The sequence below is a fragment of the Mizuhopecten yessoensis genome, unplaced genomic scaffold (assembly GCF_002113885.1).
Source record: "Mizuhopecten yessoensis strain PY_sf001 unplaced genomic scaffold, ASM211388v2 scaffold10857, whole genome shotgun sequence".
NCBI classification, from domain to species: Eukaryota; Metazoa; Mollusca; class Bivalvia; order Pectinida; family Pectinidae; genus Mizuhopecten; species Mizuhopecten yessoensis.
Window position 1 is genome coordinate 252,193 of NW_018408756.1, and position 17,348 is coordinate 269,540.

At 36.8% G+C, this 17,348-nt stretch overlaps 1 protein-coding gene across 1 annotated transcript; it reads right to left on the reverse strand.

Annotated features, from left to right (window-relative positions):
- Positions 1–653: 653 nt before the first annotated feature.
- LOC110463032 (protein odr-4 homolog) lies at positions 654–14,204 on the reverse strand. The gene is made up of 12 exons (XM_021517367.1): positions 14,078–14,204; positions 12,142–12,318; positions 11,643–11,738; positions 10,742–10,845; positions 8,462–8,498; positions 7,803–7,940; positions 6,683–6,856; positions 5,403–5,522; positions 4,950–5,037; positions 4,120–4,302; positions 3,125–3,211; positions 654–1,415 (listed from the first exon to the last, which is right to left on the reverse strand). Exons 1-12 carry the CDS (start codon positions 14,171–14,173, stop codon positions 1,345–1,347), a joined length of 1,371 nt encoding a protein of 456 aa, XP_021373042.1. The 5' UTR covers positions 14,174–14,204; the 3' UTR covers positions 654–1,344.
- Positions 14,205–17,348: the final 3,144 nt, after the last annotated feature.

Consider the following 17,348-nt stretch of genomic DNA (forward strand, 5'->3'; position numbering starts at 1 on the left):
AAGTGGTTCATTGCAGATGCAATGGCACCTGTCTGTAAAAAAAAATAAAAAAAATAGTGACATTTAAGGATTAACTTGAATATTTTTTTCATGTTATGGAGCTATAACACAAAAAATGGAGTGTACTCTCATCATAAACCACGAAAATCCTTATAATTTAATCTATTATACACAATCCCTGTGGAAATCCACTTTTATTGATGGACTCTTTTCTCTTAGAAATTGCGCCGCTGTATCAACCAATCAAAAGCGACGTTACAAATGGCGACGTCATTTTTTTACGTTATGGGATGATAACATAATTTTTTAAGCCAATGGAAATGCTTGTTACAAGCAAGATTAAATTATTTTAATATATCCCCAATTAGACGGAAAATACCCCGATACAGCTTTGCATGAGAACAATCATACAATATTTTTAACATATCGTCTGCTATTTAGTGCATCTGCAGCGATAACCTTTCTTAATCCATTCAAGAATCTACAATCGTAGATGTTTGGTATCTTCATATATTTATACATAGCCACATCAGTTTCTTTGACTCAATTATTATCATTAATATGAAAATTCTTCTGAGAGAAAATATGTAAGTGTCTCTAATCTACTATGGCATTTTACTAAAAAATAAAAATAAATCTAACGCCAGAACCACTTTATCAGTCAAAAAATGAAAATATTTTATTGCTGCAATTTTCAAATCTGTTATTTGATGCTCATTGCGTAATGTAACCATAATCGTAAATGCAAACCTCTCCGATGTTTCAATAGTAAAAGATGAACGGATAGTTCTTCTAGATCCTTTATTTTTCACTATCTACCAAGGGTCCTAGTTCTCCTAGTCAATCTTTCCCGTAATATAGCAGAACATCTAACTTTCCATTCAAAATTTTCAGCGTAACTTTTTTTGGTAGTGCTAATATTAGCAGAACAAATTTACCAGACTCAATTTCACAGGCATAACGTACTAGCCAATCACAAAATTTACATCAATAAAATTGCCTGTTACAATTAGATTACCATATATGAATTCTGTAAATAAGCTATATCGAGACTAGAACTGCTAGAGAGGACCCTGCTGTCAGAAACGTCATATTGTCTTATATTCCATTTCTTATGTAATACCGTGCTTAACTTGCTCTACACCATGCTTGAAAGTAGTCCTTGGTGTTATTGCTAGGTGAATGAATTTGATTCAGTATGTGTAAGACTTGGATTCACAACTAAATAATGCATGTCTATCCAATTTTCAGTTATCAGATGTCCAACACATACGTATTATCATAAAATATATTAATATATTTCAATAAAATATTTAAATCATCAGTCCTATATTTTGTCATGCATCATGTTTCTCCAAGAATGTAGTATGAAAATCCAGCGAGAGCCGCGGCCACAACACCTCCAAGTATGGTACCTGCACAGAAACAGAGTAACAAGAAAATAGTTTCAAAATATCATGTTAAAGGCTTATTCGTTTTTCGTACTTTCTATATCTATTAACCATTAATAATGTTTATGTCTGAGATTTCAAATGGTCTCCGACAACATGGTATTATTATGTACGTTTTATTTCAGTTATTTCTTAGTGTACACCAATCATTCATGGGGAGATGCAAAGTTTTAAGAAATTACTTGCACTGTGAAAACCTTTTCTGGTGTATATGTAATCATAACATCTTCTGTACTGTACCAGATTGCACACAATATGACTTGATATATTTCTTTTTACAGGCAATGACAGATTATTCAAATAGATTTTTTCGTAAAGAGAAATTTTCTTAAATCATTTTATTGGCAAAGAACAAATTGGACAATCATACATTGAGGTTTTTTTTAACTGGTTATTAACATGAACACATCGTAATAGGTATTTCAAAAAACATCTGAAAGTTTAAATTATTTGTCTCCAATACACAAGATTTTGTTGTTCAATTTTAATTTATTTGAAAATATTTCAGATAAAATTTCATCAGTTCCTTGTTAAGCTAATAAGGCTTTTAAAATGCACTCTGTTAAAAGAGAAACTTGGGGCCTGTATTGCTTATCTTGACTTTCAACCTATCATGGGGAAGTAATTTCATTAAAAGTGTGTCTTAGCAAAAACTGTTGAAAGACAATCCAGGTTTCCCTTTCAGGCATTTTCCCTCGGTCATCGGGAATTGCTTCAAAAATCGCAAAAAATTTAATGGAGTGGGAATCTTGACCATTTCCATGTTATGACTCTGGTACTAGTCCCTTTTGATAGGGATCTCAGCTGCTTCTATGTTATGCCACAGGAAAATCAAGTTCCAGGGGCGCAACTGACCCAGGGACCAATCTTTGTAGCATGTCTTTCTTTGTCTGTTTAGGTCTAGAAATTGTATGCATGGTTCAAAGGCAGTGATCTCAACCGCATCAATGTTACATCCAAGGAACTACATGGGGTGAGGCTGACTCAAGGGACTCCTCACCAGGCCTAGCATACTGTATACAATTACTGAGTGAGAATATCAACCATTTCCATGTAATGACTAAAGGAATGGACCAGGAGGAATATCATGAAAACATGGATGTATTTGTATTTTTACGACTACAAATCATACATATGAATATAGGATGGAGATCCTAACCGTCTCCATGTTATGACCTACAGACTTAGTCCAAAGGGGCAGAGCTAGACTCAGGGGCAAAACCAAATAGCATGCTTAAGTTTATATCTTCAGGTCCAGCAAATGTGTATATGGTCTCTATCAACTCCATGATATGGCTCCCAAGACTTAGTCTCTAAGAATGGAGCCAAGCTGATGCCGATCTAAATGTCTGTGTCCCCAGGAAGACTATATCCTCCATTTATACATCTTTGAGTCCACTTGCCCAAAGGATGTGCCTGATCAAATTTGGTGCAAACCCAAATATCTGTACAAAAAGAGAGCATTTTAAAGATTTACTTTTATTTCCTGTATAAGGCCTCATTCCACTTCTCCTTGGGGGCACATCATCCATTTGTAAGTTAAGTCAATAAATTACTGAGCTGTTCTTTACTAGTAGCACTTCAGATGAAAAGTGAAAGGACAAACAGACAGGTGGATCACTCACCATGGCATAAATTATAAAACATTGTATTCCACTAGCAACAGCACTCACCAATATTAAAGCCAAGGTTACTTTCTCTCACAACTTGATTATTTACTTGTGAATCATCTTTTTCGGTGGTTTCCATGTCTTCTTCAGCTAAGGAAGTAATACATTTTATATCCATTTGAAATATGAGATTATGAAATACATGTATCGTTCACACATAATATGCTAGTTAAATTGATTTCTGTTTTATACATTGTTTAAACAAAATTGATTTTTTTAAAGTCATAACTGCAGTAAAAAGCTAATTCTTCAAATTTAATACATGCTCCCCTTTCAGGATAAAGTTTTATCTGTAGTCAATTGAAGAGGTTTGGTGTAGGTATATTTCAGCGTAAAACATCCCAGTAAAAAGCTCATTCTTAAAATTTAATACATGCTCCCCTTTCAGGATAAAACTGTAGTCAATTGTGAGATTTGGTGGAGATATGTATCGGCTTCACACCTTTGGTTATTGTAAATCTGCTTTCTAAAGTTGGTTGAAATTGAAGCATTCTAAGATTATTATGTGTAAACAAATATATTCCTAAATATGCATCTCATTTGTGATCAAACTTTGCATGAGACCTGACATTTATAATGTATGAACATACAAATTTGGTTGAAATCAAACTATTTTAGGGCAATAATTGAGAGGAAACTAATTAACTAAAACAGAATAAAAGACCTCATTATTACCCAGGTATGCAAAAATATACATGCATCAGATCGGTAATCAAATTTAGTTCGAGAATATTTTTTGTAAGTGTACTTGCAAAATTTGTTTGAAAATGAACTATTTATAAGGCAGTTTTAAATTTCCCAAAAATAAAGTGTCCCATCCAAATTGGTATTCCCCAATTCCTCAAAAAAGTGGTGAATAACAATAATAGAAAGTTTGGTAGAAAATACAACTACATCTTACTCAATCAGATTATAAAGTAACGTTTTTACAAATATTCTCTTTTAAATTTGATCTTTTAAATAAGGTATTTAACCAATGTTATTGTAGCAGATCTTACTGGCCATTCGTTCACAGGTCAAGTCAAGTTTATCCTCAGTGATGCTGATATCCAACAACTCCTCTATTCGATCTGTGACCTCCTCCATCTTCTCGTCTGGGAACATGTAGTCACAAAAATCCAGGTGTGTACCAGGGAGTTTACCAAATACTCGCACAGGCGTGTTATACAACTCCTTCAACACTGAAAAATTAAACCTTGTATTATTTTAAATGTGATAATTTTGGTGACAGATTTTTTGCATTTTTACATTTACTCTATATTAAATGACAATTAAATAATAATAATAATAATATACAACATTTGATATAGCGCCCTATCTAGCTAACATAAGCCACTCTAAAGCGCTTTACAGTACATAACGGTAGATATACAATTAATACAATTAGCATATACATTAATTAATTCAATTTTGAGGAATTCGCAGGAGCTGCCTTATCAGGCGCTAACTACTAGTCCAATGCCACCTGGCTAATATCTCCCTATGAGTGTATGCCTGTGTGTGTGCTGGAGATGTATTGTGTTCTGTTTTGTAGTGGGACCGTGCTTCCAACGGCATCTTTTTTAGTGCCACCTCACTTGAATGCTACAGCACAGATACCGCAACATCCACCCAAGACCATTTTATACTCCACCTGGGTTGTTGGAGTTGTGTGGGCAGGAGAAAAACACTTTCTCTGAGGATCAACCCCCGGCCGTCTGCGTGGAAGGCCGAAGTGTTAACCACTCGACCAATCCGCCCAGACAGTAACAATTATACACTGTATAACAAGAGAATAACACAGATTTATCTACAGAACTGGAATAAATTCTGGTAAAGGATTATATACCTGACTCTTCTTCAACTACATCAATGACATCCTCATACAGGAGTTCACAGCGCGCCATCAGACTCCTCACCACGTCAGTTTGTAGGGCCTGTATCAACACAGCAAGATTTGCTATCATATGACATCACACTGGCAAGATACCTATGTCCTCCTACAACATGACCACTACTTAAGAAACAGAATCGATTTGAGTCTAGTTGATTTCCCTTTCATATACATGTATATGAGTTATATCCCTTGTATATCTAGTACACTGTACAAGTATTTCTATGAGTAATTTGGAATTATTACTGTAATTTATAATATAATGGGAAATGTGTGTTTGGATGTTATATTTTTAATATAATATTAAGTCACTTTCAAGTTTGGTTCTGAAAGCTCAGATAATTTAAAGCTCAATTGGGAAATAATATTTATTTTTGTTAGGTGTATCAGCATCCTTAAGTGTTTTACCTTTATCCCATCTCGAACTTCTGCTTTTCCATACACATATGCTCTGCTATGAATACAGCCACGAACTGCCATCTTGGCCACATTCTCACTAACTCTTGTCTCAGTTATTCCGTCTGCCTTCTATCAGAGTAGAGAACATTTATGTGAACTCAAATTAACCGAGACATGTTTCCAGAACACATATAATTAACACAAGGTTTAGTATTCTATACACTAGATACCACTTGTTATAATATCATATTTCCAACAGGAAAATATTATTAACAACTAAGACAAGAGATCCCAGAGGGATCTTGGCGCCCACCTTTGTACCATCTTCATTAGTTCTTTGTCAGTTCGATCTTTTCTCTTCTTTCCTCTAATCTGTTTTATCGAGTCATGTTAACAGTAAATGCACCTTGAGGTCACTTTTGATCTAAACTTAATACTGATGTGTATGAAAGCCAACCTTCAAAGTGAGTTTGTCATTTCACATATTTACTAGTACAGTACTTAATGTGAAAGAAATAGAATCGATCATTGCAATATGAGAAAGATCTTTTTAGTTCTTCTTTTAATCCATTTTGTTTTTATGATCAGTCTCAAAATATAACATACACAATGAGGGATCAAGGGGACCCTACATTTAAAATTTGAGAAAGATCCCTCCAGTACTTCCTGAGAAATAGCGATAACAAACTTTCACTGTCAAAATCCAAGATGGCTGCCTGTCGGCCATGTTGTTTATCCGATCAGTCTCAAAAGTTGCCCTGCACAGCTCAGGACCAAGGGGAACCTGCATATAAAATTTGAGAAAGATCCCTCTGGTACTTCTTGAGAAATACCGATAACAAGAATTGTTTACGGACGGACGACGGACGGACGACGGACCACAGAGGCAGGGTGATTTGAATAGCCCACCATCAGATGATGGTGGTCTAAAAAGCTTGACACGTTGATACAACATTTCCTTCAGATTTTGTTTTTAGAACCTTTGAATATTTTTAAATCAACTGTATTTGTACCATAAAAGCTCAGTATAGAAGTAACAATTCCACTAGTTATGCATTCTTGACAGCTCCAATTTAATGTGGTTGTTTTTTTCTTTTTATATTTTCTCACAATTGAAAAATGTTAAATATATTGTTCTTGCTACTTAATAGCATATTTGTTCTGTATTTTAGAATAGTGATAAATGCTTCGAAATATCTAGACCTTCACATTTACGTATTTATAGAAAAATTTCCAGAAAGATAAATACTCATACCACACCATTTCTTTTTCATTCACATGACACTTACTGCCTTCATACAAAATTCTATTTCTTGTACTTGTTGGGTTGTCTGCCCCTTGTCACGACCTTTACTGCGACCTTTTGACTCTGATTGGTCCAAAGTTTCTGTGGGTTCTCTCATCTTTCCATTGAAGAGTGCTATACCTCCACACAGTCTCTGGCAGTATGGGGTTACTCCACTCTGTAGATAAAAATGTAATAAGTGTGAAGTGTAAAGGGTCAGTAAAACCGACAGGGGCATGTCACTGACCCCAACTGTTTGGTCCATATTATATACTTTATCTGTACTTGATCATTTCTAGCAATCCCATTGGTAAGATCCTATTCACATGACCAGTTCTTAAAAACCCATGAAGACTGGTTTTCTGGTGAATTTTTATTTCTAAATATGGCCTTTTAGAAAATCTTGTACACCATTGCCATAAATAAACAGGTGTTTGATAAATTAATTATCTTAAATATTAATCATATGTTTGGTTATTTTCCACATCAAAAATGTATTGTATTGTTCAGCATGGTTGTTCTTATTAGCTCAGCATTACGACAGGAAACTCCCAATAAATATAAAGATGGACACATGGCATCTGAACCATGCAATGCAGAACCTCAGATCTTTATATCATTTTTTTGTTGATACATGTTAAGTAACAATTATGAACTTTTGTGACAGTAAATATCATTTACTTTGTCATATGAACCTAAGAAAGAGAAAATTACCTTGGCATTGCCTCTGTTAATATCACTTTTTTTAGGTCCATATCACATCATAATCAACATCATAAGTCATTAATTGTTTAATGTATCAATTCTCCTCCAGAACAGCAATCTGCACCACTATGGTTTTCTTTCGCTTTTTATTGCTTGCTTAGTTCAAAGTGGTTTGTCTTTATTTATTAATCTGATAAAATAAATACCAGCTGTACCTGGAGCTGTTTTACAGATGCGAGATTACCTGGAGATGTATTGAGAAATGCGAGATTACCTGGAGCTGTTTGAGAAATTGAGATTACCTGGAGCTGTTTGGTAAATTTGAGATTACCTGGAGCTGGTTGGGAAATGTGAGATTACCTGGAGCTGTTTGAGAAATGCCAGATTACTTGGAGATGTATTGAGAAATGTGAGATTACCTGGAGCTGTTTGAGAAATGTGAGATTCTGTGATCGAACAGGTACAGGGATCCTTAGATCAACAGCAATGTCAGACTGAAGACGAATCCAGTGGTCTCCCCCTGAATGACTTTTCCAATCAGCCGGTCTGAATGAACTCTGTATCAGATATATCCTTTATGTGTGATGTACATAATGTAATATCAACTTTAAATCTTGAGATCAAATGCTTATGTGCATTGTAATACTGTTGTGTATACATGTGTAGTGTACACAGAGAAATTTTGCCATATTTTAACTTTTGCCATTTCTTTCTCCACAATAAAGAAAGATGAATTTCTCATGCAAGCATTAATATTATACCATACACATTATACCATAATAATTACATGTGAATGGAAATAACCATTGAACAAGTTCTGATTTAACCAGTGAAGAGAAAATATTCGACTACACAATAGTCTCCTGGTATACAGTATTATATCATGTTACCTATTGGTAAATTGAACTCTATGGAACCATTAAAAAAATACTTAAAATGAATCCATCTGGTATATAAATTGATCCTTGGTTAATCTTTTGTAATACAATTTGAGGTAGTAACCAATTATGATATGAAAAATGATTCCCAACAGTAAACGCTATTGTACCAGTCAGTAAGCGATTGGCATTATTATTACCTTTGCATCACCAACATCTATACTTCTACAGGTATATCTGAAATAGGTTAAGGTCACATTTTTGTTAGATAATCATAATAGTTAAGCTGTCTTCTTGCATTGGTGTCTAAATATATATACATGTTTACTCTTTCAGTGAGAGAAATGTTTTGTCTCTGAATGTCCCATCAAGATTTGTTTTGTTTATGGTTTAACATCCATGAAACACGCAAGGAAATATGAAGACATGTGCCCAGGAAGACACTGCCTATAGGAGGACAACTGGGACCATGCATAGACTTGGATCTGTGGACCCCAGCCGCTGTAACAACCTATCCGCTTCCGAGGAGCAGTTTGACCTTGGGGCATGACCTGGACGAGATGAAGACTTTTTGAATCTAAAGAGGGTCTGGTAAGCGGCAACTTACCCCTCGCGTCGGCTGAAACGCAGATAACCGTCAATGAAGGAAGACATAAAAGCAGTAACCAACCAACCAAAGACACTGCCAGTAACCAACCAATCAAAGACACTGCCAGTTACCAACCAATCAAAGACACAGCCAGTAACCAACCAATCAAAGACACTGCCAGTTACCAACCAATCAAAGACACTGCCAGTTACCAACCAACCAAAGACACTCAACCAATCAAAGACACTGCCAGTAACCAACCAATCAAAGACCCTGCCAGTAACCAACCAATCAAAGACACTGCCAGTACCCAACCAATCAAAGACACTGCCAGTAACCAACAAACCAAAGACACTACCAGTAACCAACCAACCAAAGAGACTGCCAGTAACCAACCAATCAAAGACACTGCCAATAACCAACCAATCAAAGACACTACCAGTAACCAACCAACTAAAGACACTGCCAGTAACCAACCAATCAAAGACACTGCCAGTAACAAACCAACCAAAGAAACTGCCAGTAACCAACCAATCAAAGACACCGCCAGTAACCAACCAATCAAAGACACTACCAGTAACCAACCACCCAAAGACCCTGCCAGTAACCAACCAATCAAAGACACTGCCAATAACCAACCAATCAAAGACACTACCAGTAACCAACCAACTAAAGACACTGCCAGTAACCAACCAATCAAAGACACTACCAGTAACCAACCAACTAAAGACACTGCCAGTAACCAACCAATCAAAGACCCTGCCAGTAACCAACCAACCAAAGACACTGCCAGTTACCAACCAATCAAAGACACAGCCAGTAACCAACCAATCAAAGACACTGCCAGTTACCAACCAATCAAAGACACTGCCAGTAACCAACCAATCAAAGACCCTGCCAGTAACCAACCAATCAAAGACACTGCCAATAACCAACCAATCAAAGACACTACCAGTAACCAACCACCCAAAGACCCTGCCAGTAACCAACCAATCAAAGACACTGCCAGTACCCAACCAATCAAAGACACTGCCAGTAACCAACCAATCAAAGCCACTGCCAGTAACCAACCAACCAAAGACACTGCCAATAACCAACCAATCAAAGACACTACCAGTAACCAACCACCCAAAGACCCTGCCAGTAACCAACCAATCAAAGACACTGCCAATAACCAACCAATCAAAGACACTACCAGTAACCAACCACCCAAAGACCCTGCCAGTAACCAACCAATCAAAGACACTGCCAGTAATCAACCAACCAAAGAAACTGCCAGTAACCAACCAATCAAAGACACTGCCAGTACCCAACCAATCAAAGACACTGCCAGTAACCAACCAATCAAAGACCCTGCCAGTAACCAACCAACCAAAGACACTGCCAGTTACCAACCAATCAAAGACACTGTCAGTAACCAACCAAACAAAGACACTGCCAGTAACCAACCAATCAAAGACACGGCCAGTAACCAACCAACCAAAGACACTGCCAGTTACCAACCAATCAAAGACACAGCCAGTAACCAACCAATCAAAGACACTACCAGTAACCAACCAACTAAAGACACTGCCAGTAACCAACCAATCAAAGACACGGCCAGTAACCAACCAACCAAAGACACTGCCAGTTACCAACCAATCAAAGACACAGCCAGTAACCAACCAATCAAAGACACTGCCAGTACCAACCAATCAAAGACACTGCCAGTAACCAACCAATCAAAGACACTGCCAAAGTAAAAGAGAAAAGCAAAGGTAAGAGGTCCAATGTATACAAATGCATAGCTCTGCATCCACCATGAAACAAATTTCTCCATACTCAGATCCATGTGTCCACCATTTCAAAGGTCTGGAGTTCTGTCTATACATAATTACAGTACTAAGGATACTTTCTGGTAGTTGAGCAAATCTGCAGCAGTATCCTGTCAGTGATAGCTCCTTCTTCAGAAACAAGCTGGCCCCTTACGAGGGTCTTGTGTATGGCAAATACAATCTGAAATAAACAATCAATAGTCCTTAATATTATTATTTTTTGAGTCACAAGATAACATTCTCTTTTAAAATAGCAAGGTAACTAACTGTTAAGTATTGTTATTCAGTCTTTCAGACTAAAATCATGAAATGCTTTTCACATGGGTTATAATAAATGTAAATGTAAAATGAAACAGAAATCGAATTCTAGTGATTTTACTGGACATCCTTTAAAGTAGGGCTAAACTTTTGTGATTAACAGACATATTCATTATCATAGCTACTAAATTTAATGTTATTATACATGAAACTGTATAATCTGTGGAATAAAAGTTAATTATGCACGTCGATAAATATTTTATTTCATAGTTATTATTTTACGATGAATATTTTTAGTAAAATTATATACCAAGCAACTTTTTCTCTAGGGGGTGGGTGGGGGTTGTGGAAGGGGTCGAATAACTATACAAATGTTATCTTGAAAGATATTGGTCAAAAAGGAGTTTCTATGAATGTATCCTTTACAATATTAGATAGCTATATAGATATACTTTACAGTGTTTCCTTCAGGTTTGAAAAAAGGGAGGGGTTGGTAGTGTGATATAGGCAGAATAAAGAATTTACGAGAAAACACTGCCTTATACAGCTAGCTCACTCAGTAGCCAAAATAAAACAGTAATGAGAGAACTTACTAAGTACAAGACCTTTGAAATATGTTGATTTCTAATCACTTAATAATTAATGAATCAATTTCAGTTACGTATATATATATATGTGAACATGATAATGACAAAGACACACAGATTTAATGTTCAGTACCTGTCTGAGTTTAGCTTGTGATGCCTGCATCATGTTAGGTGGAGCAAGAGCAAATACTCCAATGACATCTATGCCGCCAGGCAACATTCGGATAGCCTGTCGATATAAAATAACAGACTGAATGAAGAGGACAAGATACAAGATACTAAAAACTTTATTTTTTTGGTGTATATATATAATATGAAACATTCGCTCTGATGAGCTATTCTTAAAACAAAACATATGGAAAATATCACGATGAGCATATATACAAAATGTATAGATATAACAAACACATGCAAAAAGAAACAAAACACACATCAAAATTGAAACTCAAATGTACATGGCTAGAAACATGCAAGCAATTGCAATTATTTACCCAATGAATTGTAAATTCAAAATGCAATTAAGGGTTTGGTGATGGAAGACCAGTAAAAATAGTAATGCTGTCTCTATTAAGACTTTCTTGCTGTTTACGACAAACACTTGTTAAGTTTTATAATATTCAGTTATCATTCACCTGTTTTGCATGAGTAGCTGCCCATTTCTCGCTGACATCACATAGACTTTCTGGGCGGTTATCTGACCTCTTTCGTTTCTTTGTTGCATCACTATCTTCTTCCTCCTCACTGACTTCATCTTCAACAGGTTCTGGGGTGCGAATCAACCGCACAGCATAATCCTTCTGGGCAGTCAGCTAGTTAAAACAAATAAACATGTGTTATCTTTATCAGATATACTATAAGTAAAGGTACTAACTTTTAAGTACAATCACATTACCTTGAATCAGTATGCAGCATAAGTAAAATAGAGCGTTTGCTGAATCAAAAGTTTAAGATTAAATGCTGGTCTTTTCAAATGCATTTTTCAAGCCCGTTTCTAATGTTTGACTGCATGTGACCAACAGTTACCATCACCAGAGCTTCCTGTCGCCCTGACACCAGACTTAGACATTTTGACAGGTAGATGTCTGATTTGGGTCTGTCAAAAAATGTAAGTCTTGTGTCAAGGTCACAGGAAACTCAGGCTACTATTACCAGTACTGTGTCAAGGTCACAGGAAACTCAGGCTACTATTACCAGTACTGTGTCATGGTCACAGGAAACTCAGGCTGTTATTACCAGTATTGTGTATCATGTTTGGCAGGTGTGTGTTTGGCAAGTAAATACCTGACCCTAGGCTGTAAAAGATTAATTACTTAGGGTCGGAAACTAAGAAAAATGAGAAAATAATACTGAGTGGCTTAATTGGATCGATAACTGGATTGTCTGGTCTTTGCATTTCTCTCTCTCCGGTTAGTGGTGCCTGTGACAAAACATTGTTTCAAGCATTTTGTGCACACTTGGCAGTCCATTATCATTATTATCTGATTATGGGATATCCGAACCTGGGTTGATTGGGGCGAAAACTTAGAAAAAAAGGAGGGATATAATGAAACCTGACTGAATCGATCGTCGGCGACCAGGTATATCAATTGGTAGAGCGTCCGTCTAGAGTTCCGAGGGTCCCTTGTTCGAACCCTTATCTGGCCTTTGAAATTATCTTTCTCCTGTTACACACCTTCTTCATCTACATTGTACGTCGATGCAGTCACACTTGATTGGTTGGGGTATTTACCGAAATGGAGTTGAATTACCAAAATGGGCTTTAAATTGGCATTATTTCAAAGGAATGGATCCTAATATGCATTCTTTATAACCTAATAGAGCTAGATGTAACAGATAGGTAGTTAAATTTGACTGGAAATAATTTTAATTTATCATTTAAAGACGCGCAGTAGCCGAGATTCACGGTACGATTTTCGATAGCGCTGCATTACCGAAATGGAGGGATATGGGCCTTAAATTAGCTCAATTTCAAGAGATTGGACCCATATATACTTTCTTTATCATTTATTGGAGATATATCTAAAAGATCGAAGGTTTATCTGTCCTGAAAGGTTTTTTTCTTTTTTAAAATTGAAATAAAGCCCATTTCCCTACATTTCGGTAATTCATCTCCATTCCGGTCCGTTCAGAAAATACCTCAAACCACACTTGATTATGATTATACGACTGGTGGTTTAGCAGTTGTGTAAGTACTAGTACTAATATTAATACCCAGCCTTCTCTGCCCCGGCCGGAGCTCTGACGACGCAATATATAAAAGAAAGTCTCTCGTCGTCAGAAAGCTACATTATCGCAGCTATGTTACTGTTAGTACTTGTGGTTTCGTATACGAACTCATCGTGATACAGTTAAAATGATGAGGAATTGATAGCACTTGGTTTGTCATTGATATTTGACAAGACACCTTAAATGTATCCAGCCTGATTTTGGGGTCATGGGAAACTTGAGCTTTAAGACTAAGGACGTTTGCCATTCTATCACAAGGCAATCAGCTGATGACTGACATATTGACAGAAATCAAGTCTTAATTAACGATCATGGAATGAACACAATGTGTTGAAATTATACCTGTCCAATGATCAGGCCTAAATTCCATGAACCATTCTTAATTAGTTTCTCTACATAATCTTGGATAGTCTCGTCCGCCAAAACTGTCCGTCCCATTTTCACACGTCTGCTTTTCTGAAAGCGGAAGTGCTTTGGATGGAGGGGAGGTCACTCTTAGGTCTTAGACCTAGAAGGTGTAGTCCTACCTGTGTTTGTGCTCGTGCCGTGCACTTGCCAAAATATGGAAATACGTAAAACAATTATTGTTTGTTATGAAGACTGTAATTCCATGGGCTGTTTCCGGGTCATCCCGATGTTTTTGGGGCCACAAACAAAATGTTAAATCGAAATGAAATTCAAATAGTCTCGGCTCGGACTTAGACTCCGCTCTAACAGTCCGTGGTCTCAGCTAGGCTAGTAATTTCGTACGGGTGGGAGTAGACTTGCCCCTATAGTATTGCAATTGTTTTTTTCTCTCTAATTTTTATGATTAATCCTGTTGAATAATTAATCGTATCCGGTTGTAAAATGTTGTAAGTTGTTCAACAGAATGAAATCAAGGTAACATTTGAGTTAAACATCTAATTAGATTTAATTTATTGTTTGCTGATTGTTGGTGGTCAAGTTTTAAAGACCAAAGGTCACATTTAACAACCAAATCCTGATCGCGGAGTTGGGTATAAATGTGTGAGCCCACATTGCTTACTCAGTAGTACTTTGGTTTCACTCGAACTGCAAGAAAACAATCTTACATTAACTGGAAATAAATATGAGCCATTTTCGGTTTTATTGGTCAGTCTACAAGTTGATGAAACAGCCGTAACTTACAAATTGTATTTGTCTACGCATTATATTCTAGTCTCAATGCTGTTTTATGTCCACTCCATGATAATGAAGCTTGGTCATGATCTCTGAATTTGTGAAACGTTAAAAATAAGTCTGTTACGTATAGTTAAACTAACCAAATGTATTCATAGAAACAAAAAATAAAAATCCACGCGCAACGATACCAGAAGGTCAAAATACAACGTCGAGCCCCGGAATACGACACCGCGAGGGAGCGAGAATACGACGTCAAGGGAGAGAGACACGGTGAGAGAGATTAATGTCTCTCGTATTTGCGCGCTTTCGCTTTATCAACCTTTGGTCGTTAGATGTCCATTACGAGATTTGCTATTTTGCACTAGCCGGTAGTCATACAGAAGTGAACATGGTCGAAATTTGTACTACAATGAGAAATGAAAGGTTATGTAATGATGTTCCCATGTGTAATCATATTTTAGGATGATATGTTCCCTGGCGGGATGTTAATGACGTAATTATTGAAAGGACAAATAACTGTTGAATACCGATACCTTCACTGCAGTCGAAGTAAACAGAAAGGAAGGGTAAGACGTTTGTGATTTGACAGTAGGGTAGCTGGACAGTGTTGTTTTTTGTTTTGACTGATTGTCGAGTTATATCCTCACATTATTGCAGGGTCCTGTAGACATATTATATTTCCAAGAGTTTGTTAACATTTCACAAAAAGAAAATAATGTATAGCTAAGTCCATTGCAAGTTAGAAGTGTTCCCTTCTTTAGATACGCTCCCCAGCGGAATCGACTTAACTGGTAGTGCCTGACGTGATACATGTAATCCCATTTTTAATTTGATTGTCAGATCATACATTAAACACAGCATTCTTTTCCTCTAAAGAACGTAAAGAGGTTATGAGAGGAGAGGATAACTTATTACATTCGCTGTCACTGTGGAAACACTGATTTTCTGTCAGTCCAAAATTATGACGTCATTGTACTATGACGTCAACATTTTATGCAAAGACCCAATTACGTTTTCTCAAGACGTCGGGCTAAATTCCAATTATTTCATTAGAACACCCAAATACATTACACATAACAATGATATTACCCTCATATGGATTTTTGAAAATGTATATGTATGGTTTAATGTAGTTTCGACGGGAGTACATGTATTATGCACCCGTTTGAGGTGCTCTTATTCGTGCGTACATTTCTAACTTGTTATGCACAATGTAGATAAGTTGGATGGTGAGAAGATATGTCGAGCGCTCGAAATATTAATTAAAGCGCTCGATATTATATGTCGAGCGCTCGCAATAATATTTCGAGCGCTCGAAATAATAAGTCGAACGCTCGAGAAGTTATGTCGAGCGATCGAGAAAATGTGTCGAGCGCTCTAGGAGTCATGTCGAGCGTTCAAGATAATTAATGTAGAAATGATATTGTACATGTTCTTAATGTACCACCGTACTAGTAATATTACGTGCACATGTCTTTGTTTTTTCCTATCCTCACGTTCATGTTAATGTCAAATAGTGTAGTTAATGGAACATTTCTTCGCAGATATATTTCTACCAAAAATATTTGTTTAACAGTTATAAATAGGACTGTACATTTCTGTAGTAACCAAATGTAAAATGGAAAACGACGGGGAAATGGAAGAATTTACGCATTCTATTATTTAGTGCTTAAACAGTGGCAGAGCTGTCTGCAGTACATTTTTAACAACAGATTCTTTAACATCGACATGTCTATTTTTGAATTTTGAAAATATTTCCCCTTGTATTACCATTGATTAATGGTCGTTTCTGTTTAGTGTTAACGATAACACTGTCGTTATATTTCTGGATGACCTTCTCTCGTTAGTGTATTAAGCAGTGTCAAAGGAAAGCTGTCTAAAGGAACATTTTTTTTTTAAAACCTGTTTACAAAATGTGTTCTTCCATAACAGGTCTTTTATGTGTGAAGCATTGTTTGGATACATCACATGTATATCCATTGACAAGTCTAACTAAATTATGTACACCATTACCCTGCGTACTGCTACAGCGTAATGGCTGTTTTTTGTATAGTTTTGTCGTGAATTCGGTGTGTGTTATTCACACACCGTCACAACAAGTAGTTGTAAATGCTCTCAGCTCCTGAAATCAAAGACAAGGTGGAGGAAAATCACTCACGTGTTGTTCGTTCGGGTTCAAGATGTATAAGAGACCGCGCCAACGCGTCACAGCGATGATATCACGTAGCTCACGAGATCTCGTGTCGGCGCGGTCCACGGTCCAAGGGAGATAACTCTCCCGAAATTCACCACACTCCTCCCCGTTTTATGAAGGCCCCTTCTGGGGCCTGGTTATGGCCAGGAAGAAGTCCATTGATCGGAAACCGCCTAGGTGTTGGCGCTTGGCGTCGGCCAGACGGATGTCGGCCCTCCGGAGGTGGATTAATGGGGAGGTCAGAATCCCCCTTAAATGAACAGTGTTTTGCGAAGG